The 21,587-nt window shown below is 39.8% G+C and overlaps 2 protein-coding genes across 3 annotated transcripts in view; both read left to right on the plus strand.

The window, feature by feature from the left end:
- The window catches only part of LOC119893815 (NACHT, LRR and PYD domains-containing protein 12-like), a 636,326-nt gene that overhangs the window by 237,150 nt on the left and 377,589 nt on the right, over nt 1-21,587 (plus strand). The gene's annotated exons all lie outside the window — the stretch shown is intronic.
- On the plus strand, nt 400-20,535 carry LOC119896440 (NACHT, LRR and PYD domains-containing protein 12-like). The gene is made up of 11 exons (XM_038709881.1): nt 400-542; nt 1,182-1,295; nt 5,519-5,754; nt 7,205-8,993; nt 10,399-10,572; nt 12,257-12,430; nt 13,651-13,824; nt 14,643-14,816; nt 18,462-18,635; nt 19,065-19,238; nt 19,665-20,535. The coding sequence occupies exons 1-11, from the start codon at nt 412-414 to the stop codon at nt 19,672-19,674; spliced, it is 3,324 nt and encodes a 1,107-aa protein (XP_038565809.1). The 5' UTR covers nt 400-411; the 3' UTR covers nt 19,675-20,535.

Raw genomic sequence — 21,587 nt, forward strand, 5'->3', positions numbered from 1 at the left:
CATTCGCGTAAATCATGTGTGGTCATGTAAATGCATTCAGATATGTGCTTTGATATTGACAGAAGGCTATGAATGAGGAAATGAAACGATGTGTCAGAGAGCCGCTTCAGGCTCCGCAGGAGGGGAGGAGTTAGTGAGAAACTGACTGTTTTCTAACTTATCTTGTGATAACTTCTCACAGCATCAGTTGCTGGAGTTACTGATCTGAGGTTAATGTGATCTCGCTCTCTGAAACATAAAACCCAGATTTTCCCTCATCTCAGGCTTAACATAGGCTACTCAAAGTATTTCAATAATCCCGGTTTCTGAAACGGGGCCCAGGTGGAGTTCTGACTGTTTTTATTTTCTCTGTGTGTGTGTGTGTGTGTGTGTGTGTGTGTGTTACCTCTCAGACTTACTGAAGTCCAGAAGATGAGTGTTTGTGTGGAGGAAGAGGAGGACAGAGCAGAGTTTGCAGTATCCAGCTGTCTGTCTATGAAAAGTGACTGGTCCAAACATTTTCCTCCAGACTTCAGTAATAAACCTGGACCCTCAGACACAAAGTAAAAGAACACTACAAACTCATTCTGCGTTTGCTGTTTGCCAAATGTAGAGTAACATTAGGCGTCATGCTCAAAGAAAGAAGTGGATTTCACATAGATTAACAAATTGGCTTCACTTACCCAGATATTGTAATTAAAATATCCACTACATTTAAACTCTAAATTGAATGTGCCCTTAGAGTTGTGAATACAAGTGCAACAAATACAGAAAACACATTTATCAAAGTCTAGTTTAACTTAAACATTGTAACTTGTTTGTACCAAAACATCAAACGTATAGCTGCAAACAAGCAGAGCCGTTATTCATCCAAGACTGACCATTTACTGTGTTTGCAGTGTAATAAAATAATGAAAGTTGCCCTCATTCAGTGTGTGTGTGTGTAACACAATTCACTGAGTGTGAATACTTTTGACTTGGTAGTATATTAACATAAACAAAAAATTATTTGTATTTCTTAGTATCTGTGACAGCTGTCAGTCACCTGAAGCTGTAATCTGATCTAAGAGAACTAATACAAACTTTCTAAAACTAAACCTTCTGATTATTGACAGCAGCAGTTTGTGTGTGAAGAGCTTCTTAAATGGCTTTAATTTATCAAGGATTCATGTTATATCAATAAAACATCTTGGTATTTGCAGAGACAGACAGAGAGCAGAATCTGCAGTATCCAGCTATCTGTCTATGAAGAGTGACCGGTCCAAAGTGTTCGATCCTCCAGACTTCAGTAATGAACCTGGACTAACAGATACAAAGTAAGAGTCTGTCTTTTTACTATAGACTGACCTTGATGGAAGATAATACACCTGAAAGAATCTGCTTCAAATTTGTAATTTTATTTATCATATTTGTCCTCAAAATATTGAGTTGTTATGATTGTTATGTTATGATGATCAGTTCATATTAGGGCTGAACGATATTACCTAAAATCAAAGTCACGATCAATTGTACATTTTACCTAGATTCTGATTAATGAACAATTATTTTGTTTCGTTTTTTGCCCTCATTGTTCACTGGCAAGGTTTGTACTATAAATATGCTTAACAATTAAAGGTGAGATATTTTTTCAATTCACAAATGTAAACTAATGATTTTACTCGCACACCGTGCAAGCACGGTAACACTCAACGCTTGGCTACTCATTCTTCAAAGGATATCTACGGGACAGGTGTTGTTATAGCAGCAGCAAAGTTAGGTCTTTTAAGGGCAGTGTAATGTGTGTGAGTAGCGAATGTGAGAGAGCAAATGGTAGAAAGTGAATGAGTAAGTTGTCAGTCTGGCAGTAAATGTTGGCCTACAGTTTAGGTCACAGTGTGTACATTAATTAAAGTCTGTCTTTTGTTTCCCTAACTGCTGGAAAGTGAAGGCTGTGGTTAGAAGTGGCTAACATCTCCCCTTGGCTTCAGAATTTCGTCTGGAAACATCGGTTAGAGGTTCAAAATTTTGGTTTTAATTACTTTTCATTAATTGTCCAGCCCTAGCTAAAACCATAATTTTGCAACATGTTGGTGAAAAGCATTTCTAGAAAACTTACCTCAATTACCTCTTAACATCCCAACGGCACAACCACTCCCATCAGGCTGGGGGGTGGTTTTTGGTATGTGCGTTGTTTAAAGGTTCATGTGCAGGTTCTAGTGGCATCTAGTGGTGAGGGTTGTGAAATGCAACCAAACGCTCACACCTCCCTTTACAAGCGCATAAGAGAAGCTACAGTGGTGGACACGCTTTGTCAGCTCCTATGCTAAATAATACATTTTGTCCTCCATTTTCCCAAATATCCCTTCATTTCTTACTTCTAACAAACCAGACGACTACTACTACTACTTCTTCTCTTTCTACTTTTTTGTATGTTTTCAGCGTAGTGACGAAATGTTCTCTGTTGATCAGTTTGTCTGTTTGGGCTACTGGAGAAACATGGCAGCACAAAATAGCGATTTTCATGTAAGAGGACCCAAGGTGTATGTAGATATACAGTAAATGGCTCATGCTAAGGTAATTAAAACATAGCGTTTCAATATGTAAGGTCTTTATACACCACTGAAACAACATAACAACAACATAACAACAAATGTTATGTACATTAAATTGCATTTCCGTCAATACCTCCTTGTAATTATTACACACCGAATCTTTAAATTGGTACAATGTTACAATGTTGAAAAGCTAATATCCTTGGGATTCGACCAATGCAAACCATTTCTAGATGCAGTCACAACAGCGCATATCAGCCCCTCTGTCAGACCACCCACCAACAATCAAAATTGATACAACTCATCTATGAAGCCTCATGGTAATTCACCGATCGATAACATTTCTACAAAAATGTTCTTGTTACATTGTTAAAGGCCAAGATGATCCAATCCAGTAAAAACATTTAGTCCAAAACACATTAATCCATCAATAAATACCTAGGGACTGCTGCAGCAGCAGAAAATAAAGATAATCTAGCTTCAACTAGGAAGTTCATGGTCAGCCAGCAAAAAAGATCTCTGTAAAGCTGCCAGCTATATATGGAGTGATGTGAAGCTTAAAGAAACCAAATATACCAAACTGTAAATTTTTTATGGTATTTCAGTAAAATTTTAACTTGTAAGGCTTCATGCTATGGCCCCACGTGTTTTACAGCTAATAAGTCCTAGCTGTAGATGTCTGCATGGATGTGTTTGCAAACATTTTTAAACAGAAAGAAAAAAACCTTCTACTTTAGTTTGTTAAAACTTATATTACTTAATTTCAGTAGCACTGATATTGATTCTGAATTTACTTTGGTATATTTTGGGTATGTGTTTTGGGAAAATTTAACTGGAATGGTAAGAAGTTAACACTTTGATTTGAATCATTAGTAAGTGGACCATTGTGCTGAGATTCTCTCCATCATATTTTTCCTAAAGGTCAAGAAAAGACATCCATGGGCAGCACTGATGGAAAAGCTATCAGTGGATTAAAAAGTATGTCAAATGTAGATTTGGACCACTTCTCTTTTTAGAATATACGTATATATGCCTTCATTTAATAGTTGACAGCAGAGAGTGACAGGAAACATAAAGGGAGTGACATATTTGAAAGGAAACTGACTGGACTTAAACCTGTGACACCACTGTTACATGCAATGTGTGGGAGATTGCTGGTCTACCACAATTATTTAGACCACTTCTAACTAGTCTAGTTAAAACCTAACTAAGTAAGCTGCCCAAAGTGACTGTAAAACTGTGAAAGACATATGTCAATTCAAGTTTATTTAAAGTGTTTATTTAAACACTTGACAATATAAAATACAGAAGGTACAGAAAATACACAAGGTATGATAAAAACACAAAATACAATACTTAAGGGTAAAAAAACCAAAATAATAAATGAAGAAAACATTTTTTTAAACCCTAGGCACCACAAGTAGCTCTGCATTTTGGGAGTGCAGTGCTCTAGTGGGGTAGTATGTAGATACAGTATGAGCTCTTTGAGCTTACCATGACAACCGGCAGCGCATGTAGATGTAGCAGCCGGTAGCTCCTTCAAACTTCGCTACACTTTTGTTTTTCATCAGTTTTTTCCCCCGTTTTTTTTCCCCAAATACTTGATAGCCTACCTATGACAGAAATACAGTCATTGGAAAAGGAAGGATTTTGGATTAAAGAGCAGCAGACCACAATCCACACTGCCCAAACAATTGGAACAGGCACCACGGTGATGGCTCAGAGGAGAGTAAAGAGAGTAGGGAGAGGAGCAATATTGGCCCAGCTTTGACTTAAGGCTGCTACTAAAGTTTCGGTCTGGACAAAATGGGACTCATGTTGGCCAAGCAATAGGAACTAGAGACTGTTTTACCCACATCTTTACAGATCTTCCTGGATCAAGCACACAGGCTTGAGTTCTGAGTTGTTAGCCCAAGTATCCGTCAAGATCAGAGGAGGTGGACTCGATCATGCTTGGTGATCAAACACAGTAAAGATGGACACTGTTTCCCAAATGTTAGACTTTTTATGTGAAGATGAAACCATACTATCATCTTATTGCTGTTTACATTCACGCCGGATGCAAAATCAAAAAATGCACTGCAGAATGTTCAGGGTGTATACGTGTAGTCTATATGTATATGTATATATCTATATATGTTGTATTATTTTGTATTTTGTTGCCATATATAATATCTGTCTGTGTTGCATGAGGAGAATACAAACTTTCCTTTTGTTATCCAACTTTGTGCTGTAAAATGACAAATGAACAACTTTTTAACTTGTTTTTTGAGACAGGAAGATGCCTGACCATTTAGGGCTTTGTAGGTAAGAATTTAAAATTCAGTGGTAGCCAGTGCAGAGTGGCCGAAACGGATGTGGTCTGTCTTCCTAGTTGTAGTCAGTACGTGAGCTGTGGCATTTTGGGTTAGCTGACGATTATTAGGAGACTTGACATTATCTAAGGCCAGACCCACAACTGTCCAGGCATAGTCAGAGATTAATGTGTCTATCCGGGACCTCCTTGGGAAACAAAATCCTGTTGAGCTATGAATATTAGGCTCCATGGTAACTCAAATATGTGTCAGGCAGACCCCCTCTCCCTTTTTATTTAAGTTTTTTTTAAACTTTATTTAGTTTCTCTATTTTCTTAACTCCATGTGTCTTTTTTGGGAATGCTTATCTTTTTATGTCATTTCTCCTCTCTTTGCTTATGTCTCTGTCAATTAACTGTACCTATTGCCGTACTGGGTTTTGCAGGTGTTCTAAACTGTATGTAAACTGTTTGGTTTATTTGCTTTGATAAAAATGTTAATCACAAAAAAACAAGTCAGTCAGACAGGAATAGCAGTTAATTAGTGTTTATGAAAGCAAGAAATTTTAAATAAAAGGAATAAAGCAATTCAAACAGAAAAGTAACAACACTGTTCTCTGTGACCATCTGAGTTTCTACACAGTGTCGGACAAATCTTGATATTTTTCAACAACAAGCAACAAATCATTTTAGTTCTAATGAAATGTCTTCACAGAGAGAGGAAGAGGAGTCATGTTTCTGTGGAGGAGCAGCTGTCCTGCTGTTCTTTGTGTCAGGACGTCCTAAAGGATCCAGTCTCTACCAGCTGTGGACACTGGTTCTGCAAACAGTGCATCACTTCACACTGGGACCAGTCTGCTTCACCAGGAGACTCCTCCTGTCCCCAGTGTGGAGAAAGATCCAGAACAAGAGCTGGACTGCAGACAGCCAGTCAGAGCAGCTCTGTACAAAGTAAGACTGGACACCTTAACAATGTAACCTGCTATATTTCATTACATTATTTGTTGAGAGACTTAAAATAAGTGCATTCAACCATGTGGATACAACCAAAAGTTGCAGGGATCATGTAGTACATCAGCTTCATCAAATAAGTTGCAGCTTCAAGTTCTACATTTAACGAGTTTTCAGGCTGAAGCTGTGTTCACTTTCTGCTAAAGCTAAAAGAAGGGATTTTGTTGAGTGGTAGCTGGGCCCCTCTTGTAGTGAGTGAGTAGAAAGCTGATTGGCAGTAGCGGAGCGTAGTGGACAGATTGGGATGTTTGGTTTAATCATGTCCTGGATGTAGGATGACCCAGAGCCATTCGAAGCACTGTAGGCAAGTACCAGTGTCTGAAATCAGACCAAAGTCACCGGTAGCCAGTGCAGTTTTGAAGAAAACCTGGTTCAAATGCCATCCGGGCTGCGGCATTCAGTATTAGCTGCAGAGGTCTGATGGCACATGAGGCAGACCAGCCAGGAGTGAGTTGCAGTAGTCTAGGTACCGATGACAAGAGCGTCCTGGGTGAGGAACTCACTCTGACCAGCTTCAAAAACCCTAACTATGCTAGTGGTCATTTACAGAGGCCAACCTGAGATGGTCTCTTCCCTCAAACCAAAGCCACATCTGGAGCTAAACTGATTGGATCAATACGTGCCTATCAGAGAGAAAGCTCTGTTTTTAAAAGTTTCTCTGTGTTCACCTCACCATAGAAAATAATTGTTTTGTAGCAATTTTCTCTACATCTTGAATTTCGTTGTGCAAACCTGTGTTGTAGAATGACAAATAAATGTACCTTGTATCTGCCAGTACATTTGTACTTTCTTACTGAATCTCTGTGGTTTGAGAACTGAAGAAGTCCTTTGGATGAGGGACAAACGTCTTCAAGTATCTTCAACCAAGTCCAGTTGCCCTTGACTTTAACCTTCTTTGGATCTGTGGTTTGCAGTTTACTCTCACTGCTGTTTTCCTGTTTGAAGGCACAGATGTCAGCTTTTTAACTGTTACTTAAGTCATATCAGAGCTTTGTTCATTTCCTACTGCTGCTTCACATAAAGCTTTCTACTGGCAAACCAGAAGGAGGCTGTTATTGTGAAGCAGCGACAGGAAATGAATGCATTTGTCAGAGATTTGTGGTGCATTGTTAGCTGTGCTTTTGAATAAAACAGGTCTACACAACAAGATCTGAACATATTTAGGATTTGTTTGGTGGATCAGTTTTAAATATTGCAGGAATGAAGGAACGGCCACAGTGAGCTGATCAGATGAAGAGCTGCAGACAAGATGCTGAGGCCCAGCCTGTTGCCTCATATACCAACACACAGTCAGAGGCTGAGAGAAATGGGAGCATTTTCTAATGTTCCACAAAACTTGTCTTTTTAACCTTTACTTTTCTTTATATTCTTATATTGATCATTTTTTTAGTGAGTGGTGGTCTGCTGGAGGTTTTAGATGAACATAAGATCAGTCTGAGGAGGAGATGTGAATGTGTGACTGAAGGAAGTGATGAAACAGGAAGTGGAACCCTCCTCAACAGGATCTACACTGAGCTCTACATCACAGAGGGACAGAGTGAAATGGTTAATACCCAACATGAGGTGAGGCAGCTTGAGACAGCTTCCAAGATGGAGACCCTCCATGAAACTCCAATCAAGTGCCACGATATCTTTAAAGCCTTACCTGGCCAACAGAAACACATCAGAGTGGTTCTGATGAACGGCGTCGCTGGTGTTGGAAAAACCTTCTCAGTGAAGAAGTTCACTCTGGACTGGGCAGAGGGCTTGGAAAACCAAGATGTCAGTCTGCTGGTTCTGCTCTCATTCAGGGAGCTGAACTTGATCAAAGATGAGCAGTACAGTCTTCTCACGCTGCTCCATGTTTTCCATCCAACATTACAGAAGGTCCCAGCAGAGAAGCTCGCTGTCTGTAAACTGTTGTTCATCTTTGACGGCCTGGATGAAAGCAGACTTTCATTGGATTTCCACAACAATGAGGTTGTGTCTGATGTCACACAGAAGTCATCAGTCAACCTGCTGCTGACAAACCTCATCAAGGGGAATCTGCTTCCTTCGGCTCTCGTCTGGATAACTTCCCGACCTGCAGCAGCCAATCAGATCCCTCCTTCATGTGTTGACAGGTTAACAGAAGTACGAGGCTTCACTGACGCCCAGAAGGAGGAGTACTTCAGGAGGAGAGTCGGTGATGAAGAGCTGTCCAGCAGAATCATCTCACACATCAAGACCTCCAGGAGCCTCCACATCATGTGTCTAATCCCAGTCTTCTGCTGGATCACTGCTACAGTTCTGGAGCACATGTTGACTACAGACCAGACAGGAGAGCTGCCCAAGACCCTGACTGACCTGTACTCACACTTCCTGCTGGTTCAGACACAGAGGAAGAAGCAGAAGTACGATGAGGGACATGAGACGAGTCCACAGGAGCTGACGGAGGCTGACAGGAAGGTTCTTCTGAAGCTGGGGAGGCTGGCGTTTGAACATCTGGAGAAAGGGAACCTCATGTTCTACCAAGAAGACCTGGAGCAATGTGGTCTTGATATTGCAGAGGCCTCGGTGTACTCGGGAGTTTGTACAGAGATCTTCAAAAGAGAGAGTGTGATCTTCCAGAAAACAGTCTACTGCTTTGTTCATTTAAGCATTCAGGAGTTTCTGGCTGCAGTCTACATGTTCCACTGTTACACCAACAGGAACACAAAGGTGCTGGAGGACTTCCTGGGAAAAAAACACATTGATTCAACCCTGGATATCTTCCTGAAGGGAGCAATAATGAAATCCCTTGAAAGTAAAAATGGCCACCTGGACCTGTTTGTTCGCTTCCTTCATGGTCTCTCTCTGGAGTCCAACCAGAGACTCTTAGGAGGCCTGCTGGGTCAGACAGACAACAGTCCAGAAATCATCCGGAGAGCCATCAACAACCTTAAGAAGATGAACACAAAAACTTCCCCTGACAGAAGCATCAACATCTTCCACTGTCTGATGGAAATGAATGACCACTCAGTACATCAGGAGATCCAAGAGTTCCTGAAGTCAGAGAACAGATCAGAGAAGGAACTCTCTGAGATCCACTGCTCAGCTCTGGCCTACATGCTGCAGATGTCAGAGGAGGTTCTGGATGAGCTTGACCTGAAGAAGTACAACACATCATACCAGGGACGACAGAAACTGATTCCAGCTGTGAGGAACTGCAGAAAGGCTCTGTAAGTCCAGATGTGATTATAATTATTAAGCAACATAAAGCTGAAACCATCAGTATTACAATAAAGATACACACATTACAGACATATATATTATGCACAATATAAACACCTCCACACTATAAAAGTTTACTAAACTAAATCTACTTATTGAAATAATTCTACGTGTTACCACTCTACTAATAGTGTAGTATTACACTACAGATATATATCAAGTTAGTGACACATTTCTGCTATCATCATCTAACTATCTTTCTTTGGGTGATGGAGGCTTGATACAAATCCAGCAGGAAAACAAGAGGAATTAAGAGTTTGTGCTGAAAATGTTTTTGACAGTCATCATTTTATCTCCACAGTATTTTACTTCTTACAGTGGATACAGTGTGTGCACTCTGTTTCTATAATGTGTCTGTTTATTGTTATTTTTCATACACATACACACAGACATGTACTATGTGATCTGCTGGAATTATAGTTTCAATTTGTTTTATTTTATTAAAGCTTTCATACTTGCTATTAATTTCTCAGCAGTTTTCTGAGCTGTTTCATATGAAGGCCTTTTCTGTCCATTTCCACAATATATACAATATCCAGAATTATTTCTTGATTTGAGAGAATGTGAGGGGAGGCCATCCTGCATCTTGAAGATCGAACAGAATGTCTCTCTTTCCATCCTCATCCAATGAAAGTTGTGACTTTACATTGTTTAGTTCTAACAATGAATGTTTCTTCATGTTTTGCTAAATTAGAAATGAGTTTGATTTATAAAAACTACAGAAGCTCTCTCTCTGGTACAATTTGAATGGACTGGTTTGTAAACTGGTAAATTTCAAAGCTACTTTAGTAATGTTCACGGATAGAGAGTGTTTTTTTTAAGTTTGTACCAATTTCTTACTTTTTCCATCTTAATGTGAGAAATTATTGTTTACACTTTACAAACTGTCAGACAATGCATTTTTTCTGTGCCATTTCAAATCAAAGCTACGTATAAATATAATACATCTTTTGCCGTCATTAATTTTACTTATGGGAGATAAAAACAGATGGACTGACATAAGCACACACACACAAGCACATGACTGCACGAATACATACAAGTGTAGTTACAACCTGCAGTGATTTGACAGCTCATTGAATTGTTATAATAAAGTTTAATAAACAAAAATCACAGCACCCTGTTAATCACAATATGACATGTTACACAATATGACATGTTCACATTACAGTCATTTAGCAGACACTTTTGTCTAAAGCAGTAATTTGTGGTTCATTATGTTGATCAAGAACACTTTGACACACGGACAGGAGGAGCTCAAGTTTAAAGCTAGGTCATGTTAATGTGCTTTGCGACAATGTCTATTTATACAATAAAGTGTCAGATTTTATTATACTTTATCTGTCATCACAGACTTTCCTTCTGTGGACTCTCAGAGACTCACTGTGAAGTTGTGGCCTCAGCTCTGAAGTCCAACCCATCCCATCTGAGACTGCTGGACCTGAGTCACAACAACATACCGTATTCAGCAGTGAAGCTGCTGTCTGCTGGACTGGAGAGTCCAAACTGTAGAGTGGAGACTCTGGTGTAAGCTCATGGATTCTACTCTTGTCCAGTGCATATGTACCAAATTTAAATCCTTTACAAAATTTACCTTCAGTTCTCTTGTTTTCTGGGTTTGTCTGAGCACAAATCACAACATGTCCGTCTGAATAGTTAGCTCTGAATTTAGTCTGTACCTGGATTTGTGTTATTAAGGAAACTGTAGGATTTATTACAATGTGCTGCAAAAATAAATCAACATTTAAAATTTTACATACAGCATGAATGTAGAACACAGCATTTTACAGGAACTTCTTTACATAAAGCCCATCTCTCTCTCACACAGACATAAAAACACACTCAAACTCATATATAGAAGCTGACAGAAGTACATTTCCAAATAGATGTGTCTGACATATCATGTCGGGTGTGTCACTAACAACAGGTGACACAACATGTGATGATGTTTCCTTCAAAAAAGGAGCATAAATAATAAACTATATTTGTACTGGAAGGTACATACATTTAAGATGAAGAGAACATTCCTCTCACATTTTATCCAGTTATAAAGATGACTGAGGATGAAGCTCACAGTCAGTCAACTGAATGTTGATTGAGATGACAGTGATGATGAGGAGAGTCTAAATCTGTAGTTTGAAAGAAGTATCAGAAGTGCTGGGACAGCTGTTAAAGAGCTCTGTAAAGCTATGTATTTACTTAAAGTCTTATTTATAAAATCATATTTATTCCATTGTCCATTTTGGATTTTGGGGGGAAAATCTTTCTTAGCATTTTTTATATAGCGCCAGCTAATAACAGAAGTGACCTCATTGCACTTTACATATACCAGATGCCAATACCAATGCCAGAAATATTTCACTTTTTGTGCAATGAATGTATGAAGTTTCAGTTTTTTACTTAAATAAGCTAAAAAAAAAATCTTTTTCACGAGTTTTGAGCTGCAACTGTATATTTAGACATAGTATTGAATTAAACACCGATGGAATCACTACATTTCATTGTTGACATCCCCATGAATATTAAAGTCACTTAAACAAACAACAAAAATTCTAGGAATTGAGATAAAAATTCTGAATATTGACCAGGAGAGTGGGACACTATAACAAATGGAATCAAGAGTTTGATACAGACCCCCAAAATAGTCCATGTGCTACATACGGCTTCATTCCATGGAATAATGTTAGGAGAGCAATGGAGATACAGTGACATGTGCAATATGTGGCCATGTGCCATGTTGGCCACTGGATAAAAAGTTTAAATATGTTTTCAGATGTCTGATTGTAGATTGGAAATTTATTGTTTCTAATGAATGCAACATTACTGAGCCAAAAACAAATTTCCCCATGGGGAAAATAAAGTCTCTTGTATCGGAAGTGGATTCATTTAGGCTAAAATAATCTTTATGACTTAGCCGGGTTTAAGTAAAACAAAATAAATCAATATGATAATCGGATATTAAATAGTTTACTGCTCTAGATGACAGAGATCTGATGGCCTGAGATCGACAGCATGTTATTAATCTGTGTTGACATGAATAGGTGTAAGAATGACATTTTGACATTATGATGATCCACAAAAACACAATGACAAAGTCACTCACTCTCTTATATCACTACACACTTACTTACTTACTGCACACTACAAAACCTGAACACATCTGAATGGATTGTATATGGATCTTGATCTGCATAATTTATTCTTTATTCAGACTGATTCGCTGCAGTTTGTCAGAGATCAGCTGTGCTTCTCTGGCCTCAGCTCTGAAGTCCAACCCCTCCCATCTGAGAATGCTGGAGCTGAGTGACAACAACCTGCAGGATTCAGAAGTGAAGCTGCTGTGTGATTTTCTGGAGAGTCCACAATGTAGACTGAAGACTCTGGGGTCAGTTCATTGACTCTCTGTTACTACTGTATATCTTGGATATTTCATTAACAATTGGACCTTATTTATGTTCACACATATCTTATCTCCATAAAGTTGTAATTTTTCTTTATTCATATTTTCATGTTTCTTGTATTAAATTTAGTCAGTTTTGTGGGGACCATTCATTCCTGCCTTCCCTGGCTCCTTTCTTTAACCATAACATCTAAACTACATGTCTACTCTTAAGCCTAAACCAACCACTAACCCAATTCTAACTGTATAACAAGGTCTTAATCCAAATCCACAGCCCTTTAAACTTGTGGTGTCCAACATTTTGGACCCCACAAAGCTGTAGGACCGCACAAGTATAGTGAACCCCAATTTTTGGACCCCACGGACATTATAAAACAAGCCCCTACACATATATACAGTTTATATATGTATATAGAGGGACACAGGGAGATAAAAGCATTTCCAAATGCAGCTGTATAAAGGATTATTATAGTTTTTCTCTCTATTTCCAGACTGGCCTGAGATCAGCAAAGTGTTATTAATCTGCGTTGACAGGAATAGGTGTATGAATGTTTAAGTTTAAGTTTAAGTTTAAAATTTATTAAAGTATAAAATCACCAGCTGTGTGGTCCCAGTACACTTTACAGAAAACAGAGACACAGAATTTGCAGAAAAAGAAATACATAAGAAAAACACATTAAAAAACAACAATAAAATAGACAATTATAAAACTAATAATATATACAATAAAATAAAATAGATCATTAAAATGTATAAAAATTCATAAAATACCCTAGCCCAAACTATAAGCCTTCTCACAAAATACAGAAAACCATCCCTAGCTAAAAGCTTTACTAAAAAGGAAGGTTTTTAGCCTACTCTTAAAATGGAAATGTTGGTTGCTTCCCGAACCCAGACAGGGGTCTGATTCCACAGCTGAGGTGCCTGATGGCTAAAGGCTCTGGCTCCTATACTACATCTGGAGACCCTAGAAGTTGTTGTTGTACTGACATTTTGATGATGTCTGTAGAAGGCTGACATTATGATGATCCACAATAACACAATGAAAAATGCTATTCTCATTTTAGGGGAAAGCTAAAAAAAAAAAGCTAAAATGAGAAGAGAATTGATTAGGACATAGTAGTGTTGAGCTACACATTTAATCCTGAACACATCTGATTGGATTATTAATGGATTTTTAACTCCATCATTTCTTCTTCTTTCAGATTGAGTATTTGCAGTTTTTCAGAGATAAGCTGTGGTTCTCTGGCCTCAGCTCTGAAGTCCAACCCGTCCCATCTGAGAGCGCTGCACCTGAGTGACAACAAGCTGCAGGATTCAGGAGTGAAGCTGCTCTGTGATTTTCTGGAGAGTCCACACTGTACGCTAGAGACTCTGAGGTCAGACACAATTTTTTACTTCTGTGCTGAGATTAATATGATGTAAAAGTTTTGGTGACACTAGACTTCAGACATAAGGCTGATATAATGATCCACACTGAGTATCTTTATGCTAAAGTCTATTTTCTTCTTCAGTGGTTAAGTCCAATGATTTTTAACCTTAAAAAACTCTTGACTGGATAGTTCACTCTGGACCTCCTGAACTCATGTTTTTGTTTTTAAAAAAGTATGGTAAAATCCATAAATACAATGAATAAATAAATCTCAGTTTCTACTATCAGACAATAATAAAATATTTGCTTTTCCAACATTGTTATGAAGCTGTATAATGCTTATACTGACTGAATAGTTTAAACTGAAGATTCTTTGATTTTTTGACTCCACTATTCCTAAAAGAAATATTGTGGATGTCTATTGTTCCCATTTCTCCCAAATTCCTCCTGACATATTTGGCATCTTTGGAAACTTTGAGGTCTTGAGTCGAATCTTAATTCAGTTTCTATGGGTTTTTATTTGTGTTTGGCTGCACAACATGAGTTTTTATCGATGGAGCCACTGGTGGAGCTGCAGAGTTTAAGAGGTGAAGTCACGTCTTTATTGAAATAGCAGCACGTTTTCATTAATATTAATGAGAGCTCTTTTTACTGCTTTGTATTTTACAGTTTGAACCTGTATCCTGTTGGGTTCAGGTGTTTGGAGTTTCCATTTTATAAACTTAAACACTCTAAACCTTCCTAGCTCTGAAAAGATTATGAATCCTGAATGATTCCAAGCAGGAACATTGTCTTCTAAAGTTACATAATTTATTCTTTATTCAGATTGTGGAGCTGCAGTTTGTCAGAGATCAGCTGTGCTTCTCTGGCCTCAGCTCTGAAGTCCAACCCCTGCCATCTGAGAGAGCTGGAGCTGGGTGGAAACAAGCTGCAGGATTCAGGAGTGAAGCTGCTGTGTGGTTTTCTGGAGAGTCCACACTGTAGACTGGAGACTCTGAGGTCAGACATCTTTTTTTACTTTTATTAATATGATGTGAAAGTTGTGTTGACACTAAACTGCAGATGGAAGGCTGATATTATAGTGATTGTGACAAATTTGCCTCAGGGAGACCACACACACAGAAGTTCCAAAATCCAAATAAATTAATTTAATAATAGGGAAATAAAGTGGAGTGGGGTGACATGGATGCCGTCAATTGTGTGGGGCATGTGTGGATGCATGAAAGTATGTGTGTGAGTGTTGTAACAGGTAGAAACCCAAACCTAACTCAAAAGGTGCGAAGGCCATGAGGATATTATATCAAGGCTGCCTAAAAGGAGAGCACAGCCTATAGGAAAACAACACTTTTGTGCCTTTGGCCCCTCCCTCCTCTCAGGTGCATGCTGTTGCCCAGGCTCCTGCAATAAGCAAACTTGGTGTGTTTGGTGTTTAGCAAAATCTTTGCAATACAGACGCACATTATTATACTTGAATAAGACTCTCACAATTTATTTATTTATTTTGGTTGGTTTTCTTTTGGCTTTGCTGTAGTAGTAGTTTAAGCATTTTCTCTCTTATGCCATAACTCCCTAATATGCATATGTGTTGAACTGTCAACAATAACTGAGGCCCATGCAAGCTGTGTTATTAGTCTTGTAACATGATCAAAGTGAGGATAATGTTGCAGCGTTTAGGCTCACACTATGTATTTCCAGCCTTCAGCAATATCATCAATTGATTTTACTTCAGTCACAGATACTGACATCCTCGCCTTAATAAAGGCAATGATCAAGCTGGATGACCTAAAGTAATGTAATGTAGTGTGTTTCCCACACACTTGATGTATTTGTTGGCGGCCCACCACGTTATCACTGCGTTTTCTTACAATCAAAAATGTGTAGTGCATATATTCGCTCAGCACCTCCTCTCGCTCAGTCGGTCCTCCTCTCTCTCTCCCTCTCTCTCCACTTTTGCGTCATTCAGTGTGAAACACTGTGTTTACAAACAATAATCGGGATTCATGTTGATAAATATGGGCAGGAGGAGTGTGAGCAAGCATTCTCAATGTGACAACCCTTTCCATTATTTTGTGACTGGTCGGGCTTTTTGATATCTTGTTTATGAAGTAATATATTTCACTGTGTTGTCCACCTTTAGGTGGCCTGCATTAAAACAACACGGGGTGAAGTGTGAGAGATGCGCTTTTTGTAGTCCATCTTCTGAACATTGTAGTTTCATCACGGCAGGTCACGTCAAGTAACACCCGCCGTCACATAATTTCATCGCCTAGAAAAGAGAAATCGGATTCTCTGAGCCCCGCGGTCCTCTTTTCCTAAGTGCTTATGGGGTACGTCATGGGGTCAAGGAGAAATGTGAAGGAGAATTCCTTCACATTTCTCCTTGACCCCATGACGTTTTCCATCGAGGTCAAGGAAAGGTGGTTAGGAAAGGAGATTATTTTGACTTTTCGGACGCAGCCTCTGTCTGGTCCTGATGCATGCCTGATCTTCAATCTCAGAAAGAGCTGATACACACCCTTATCAAAGATCCTGAGTGCAGGTGGGGTGTCAGTGGGGAGGGCTGGCAGGGTGCCTGTTTGATGTTGTTGCGGGAGATGGGTGTAAATGTGGGCTTATCAAGTCTACACAATAACACATTCAGGTTGTCTGCCAGTTGGTGGTTATCCACAGTGGAGGGGAATGGTCACCTGTAGTTGAGGATGTCCTTCAGGGCTGTCCACATTGACGCAGGGCCATTGGAGTGGCTCCTCTTTGCTGCTTTGACCTATTTTGTCAGTGTGTTTCTGGCCTGGTTGTAAATGTTGTATTGGATGGTCTCAGTCGGCACACGAAAATTGATGTAAGATGTCACAGTGTCACAGTGTGAGTTTATTCAAGTCTGTGGGTGCAGATTTAAAAATACTCCAGTTTGTACAGTCACAGAAGAACTCTTCTTCCAGTGTTGCCTCGTTGGTTCGTCTTCTCAATGTGACCAAATCGTTGGCACAGTTTTGGTTTAACCGGCCCCACCTGTGGCTAATCTATATGATCCATTTGCTGGGTACCGATCTCAGAGCAGCTGAGAGTAAATGGTGAAAAACCAAAGACCCTGCCAACCTCAAGGGCGACCAAACACTTCTATCCTTCTTCTCAGCCAGTATTAGAGCTGTCATAACTGTGCTCTATAATGACAGAATCAGTGCCACTGACTCACAGAAATGATTTTTCACTTTTAAATCTCTATTAAATTCTCCTCTGCCACAAACCTGTCCATCGATACCTTTGTCTCCTTCTTCACAGATAAAGTTTTAAACAAATAGTTGAGAACTATCAGACAGTTTTACTTCTACCATTTCTATCCAAAACTTTAAAAGGGCGGTTGTCAAGCAGGTCTCAGAATTCCTCTCACAGAATGACCTCCTTGATTAATTTCAGTCAGGCTTAATGGCCAATTTACACTGCTGCGTAGGGTCTACGTGCGTAGCTACGCCGTAGGCTACGCATGTAGCCATGCATTTATCCTTGTGCGTCGGTGTCTCAGTGATTCTGCAATTACACTGCCAAACGCTAGTTGGCGGTAGCACTACAGTGTTCCCTGTGCTGACTTTTGCCGGCTGAGCAGGCAAACTTCCGGTTTAGCCCTCCACTAATGTGAATCGGGGTAAAATTGGATACGCGCGGCTGGTATAGCCTTTTCAAATGTTATTGACTGAATGGATCACATTCTGACAGCGAAACAAGTCATTTCGCTCAGTTTGTGGAGGTAAAATATATTGATCCACCATTTTAAAGCTGCTGTTCTGGTTGCTAGTAAAAGTTACTTCAAAGCACGGGACACTTTTCGGATGCATTGCGAGGCTACCCAGCCGACCAATCACAGTCATTACGGTCCATGTCGCCTTGTTGTGTAGTTACATTTTTGAGGAGGTGCAGGTCAGGCTACGGTCTAGGTGACGTCGTAGGGTACGGGGCTACGCAGAGGCTATGCCATCGATTCAACACAGAAGTATAAATTACACTGAAGAGTGACCACTCTACTGAGATGGCTCTGTTGTCTGTGACAGAAGCCCTAAGATCAGCTAGAGCTGCAGCCCAGTTCTAAGCCCCTTTCTGCCAGATCTATCAGCTACCTTTGACACAGTCAACCACAGAATCCTGCTATCTGCACTCTCAGCAATGGGTATCTTGCTGGGCAGAGCACTCGTGTGGTTCAAATCCTACAATGATCCTTGGCAAGGACAAGGATCTTTATCTCACTGCCATTCTTGGTGCCCCAAGGCTTGGTTCTTGGTGCCCCTTGTCTTCTCAATTTACACCACCTTACTGGGGCCGATCATTCGCTGGCATGATTTCTCCTACCACAGCTATGCAGATGATATCCAACTCTACCTGTTCTTCCCAACACACGATCCTACCATCTCGGCACAGATCATGGATTGTCTTTTAAAAATAAGGCCCTACCTAACTCAGTACGCCAACAAGCTTTTGGTACAGGCCATGGTTATCTCTTGCCTATTACAATGACCTTCTAGTGGGTCTTCCAGTTTGTGTGGTGAAACCCCTACAAATGGTCCAGAAGGCAGGGGTGCATCTGAATGTGATTCATCACGTTGTTTCACGCAAGAACATTGTCTTCTAAAATTACTTGATTTATTCTTTATTCAGATTGTGGGGCTGCAGTTTGTCAGAGATCAGCTGTGCTTCTCTGGCCTCAGCTCTGAAGTCCAACCCCTCCCATCTGAGAGAGCTGGACCTGAGTGACAACAAGCTGCAGGATTCAGGAGTGAAGCTGCTGTGTGATTTTCTGGAGAGTCCACACTGCAGACTGGAGACTCTGAGGTCAGACACCATTATTTCCTTCTGTGCTGACATTAATATGATGTGAAAGTTGTGGTGACACTAAAATGCCGCTATGAGGCTGATATTATAATGATCCACACTGAGGATTTAATGCTAATGTCTATTTTCTTCTTCACTGGTTTAGTCCATTGACTGTGGCAGAGTAATGTTGACACACATTTAAAATCTTAATATAACAAAAAAAATCTACACCGGATAATTCACTCTGAACTTATTAATGTCATGCTTTTTATCTTATATTTCACATCTTATTTTTGTTTAAATAAATTATAATAAAAAACATATATACATTGAATAAATAATGTTTCAGCTAAACGTGTGCTTTCTAAACCTTCTTTAGCTCTGTAACACAATGATTTCAAGCAGGAACATTGTCTTCTAAAATTACATAATTTATTCTTTATTCAGATTGTGGGACTGCAGGTTGTCAGAGACCAGCTGTGCTTCTGTGGCCTCAGCTTTGAAGTCCAACCCCTCCCATCTGAGAGAGCTGGAGCTGAGTGGAAACAAGCTGCAGGATTCAGGAGTGAAGCTGCTGTCTGATCTTGTGGAGAGTCTACACTGTAGACTGGAGACTCTGAGGTATAGTGTTGGAGTCAGTCCATGCTGGTTTCAGCAGTATTTCTCTAAACACAGTTAGTATCAAAGCAGAGATACAGTATTTCCTGTAAACCTCCAACCTTCTCAGCGGCTGCTTTCCTCAGTGAAGCTGTGAGACCTGAATGGTGACAGGTTTCAGGATTGGACAGAAAGGTATAGAGAGAGAGAACAGTCAGCCAATCCGATCAGCCAAAGCATGTGTTTGAGTTGTTTTCGTGTTCATTGCCAGTGTTATACTAAACAGTATTAATTTACATGCGAAATAAACGCGAAGTAATTATTGCTGGGTTTTATCGAGTGTTCATTCAACTTTATACTGGATGAGCTGCATCACTGACTGACTGATGATAAATTGAGTCTGTAAACTCTGATTTATGACTTCTACTGTCTATCTTCTTCTCTCAACAGATGGAGGTAATCTCTGTTAGAGAGTGAGTGATGAGAGAGGTGGTGGTGAGGAGCTGTGTCCAGCTTGTGTGTGGATAGGCTTTGACTGGGCCTTGTTACTGGGAGGTAGAGTGGAGAGGAGAGCTTCATCCAGCAGTGACTGACAGAGGAATCACAACAGTGCTGCAGTCTGAACTGCTCTGAGATCAGCTCCACTGTCAGACACAATGTCAAGTCCACCATCATCCCTGTGTGTTCCTCTGGATGTGACAGAGTATCATCAGTGTATCTGGACTGCTCTGCTGCTGCTCTGTCCTTCTACACAGTCTCTGCAGACACACTGAGACTGAGCTCCACACTCAGCCACCTCCTCCATCTGGACCTGGACTTTATTTCATTCAGATGTTCTGAACCCAAAGTGCCTCTACAGATTAGTTCTGTTTATGACACTTAATTAAATGAATTCTTCTTTTTTGCTGTGTCGGTTGCAGCTGCACCTTGTAGATTGATGGAGAATTGCAGTTAATTTCCACATTATATTTCGCATTTTGGAAGTTGATGTGAAAAAGCAGCATCCAGCCTGCATGCATAAAGTTTCCTCTCTCAGTTATGCTTATTACTACCAATACCAGACTTTCCTCACAGTTTAACAAATAATTGTTTGTAACACACAGAAAGAAGATAAAACTTGTTTGGATTTAATCGAAGCTTCTTGACGTCTACAAACTGTAACGCGATTCTGACTCCAAACTTAAGTATCATTGTTATTAGTGCAGGATATGTTTACTTTTTAAATTAGTCTATTTTAATAGTATATCCCAACAGATTGTGTTGTTACAGAAAAATGCAATATCCACTATGATCCAATGTTAATATATAAATATTGATTAGAGTCGTTTTCTGTCATTGAAATATCTCTTGTTCTTGGTGAAAAGCCAGTGCATATTTCATTGCACATTAACGCAATTTTTTAAAATGATTATTATTTTAAAAGTCACTGGTTCTGAATACACATACACAAACCATGGGCCATAGGAGGGGTGGGATGTTAATCAGCCTGCAAATCATCCATCCAAACAAGCAGCGGAGGGAGGCTTCAGCAGACTACGCTTTCGTCTTTTTTCCATATTTTTCCACCCGCAATCCATTATCACGGCAGCAGGTGAGCCGCTTGCTTGTTAATGACGTAGCCTATCAAACAACTCAAACAATCGAAACCAACATTTGCACCCTGTGTGTTCAATGCTGCTTTGACGTTACCTGGTCCGTGCTTGTATACTGTCTGTACGAGTGAACACATGCACATAAGACTACCCCACAAAAAGTAAACAAATAGAAATTTTAAAAATGGGGCTCCAATTGTAGCCACCAGCCTAACTGACTCCATAGCCACATTATACATTCTGTTCACATCCTTTTCGACACTTAGAGCATGGTTATCCCCCAAACAGAAGTTAGAGTGATTAAATCCATTAATATTGATAGAGCAAAAAAAAAATCTATTTGTTCTAAATAAATAAGGCTAAATAAGAATTTTCCTTCCAGACAGTTCTTTTGTTGCTCCAACACACATGAAAACTTTGATTAACCTTAATGTTTGTTTAAATGAATCCTTGTTGGTGCAACCTGCTCTAAATGTTTCTTAATTAAGGATATAATTCACCAAATCCTTTCATGTTTCATCACGTTTGATTCACAGCTTTTATGTTTCGGATGTTTTGCCTCACAGAAACAGAGTCGCGTCACGGGTTAAATGTGATCACCGTGATACATTCCTGCTTGTACCTGACACAAACACACTTCAAAGCGTGTTGTTGTTGTCGTGGACATCAGGCTGGAGAGAGGCTCAGCTGGGAGGCATTAGACGGCTCAGTGACAGGACTGACTGACTGTGTGTGTGTGTGTGTGTGTGTGTGTGTGTGTGTGTCTGTGTGTGATTGTCCT

The sequence above is a fragment of the Micropterus salmoides genome, unplaced genomic scaffold (genome assembly GCF_014851395.1).
Source record: "Micropterus salmoides isolate LMB-PRFRI ecotype aquatic unplaced genomic scaffold, ASM1485139v1 Ms_hic_scaffold_1, whole genome shotgun sequence".
Classification (NCBI taxonomy): domain Eukaryota; kingdom Metazoa; phylum Chordata; class Actinopteri; order Centrarchiformes; family Centrarchidae; genus Micropterus; species Micropterus salmoides.

Coding starts and splice junctions, on each gene's coding strand:
- LOC119896440 (XM_038709881.1), top strand. CDS start 412: ATGAGTGTTTGTGTGGAGGAAGAGGAGGACAGAGCAGAGTTTGCAGTA. Junction 5,755..7,204: donor TCAGAGCAGCTCTGTACAAA/GTAAGACTGGAC, acceptor TCATTTTTTTAG/TGAGTGGTGGTCTGCTGGAG. Junction 13,825..14,642: donor TGTACGCTAGAGACTCTGAG/GTCAGACACAAT, acceptor TTCTTTATTCAG/ATTGTGGAGCTGCAGTTTGT.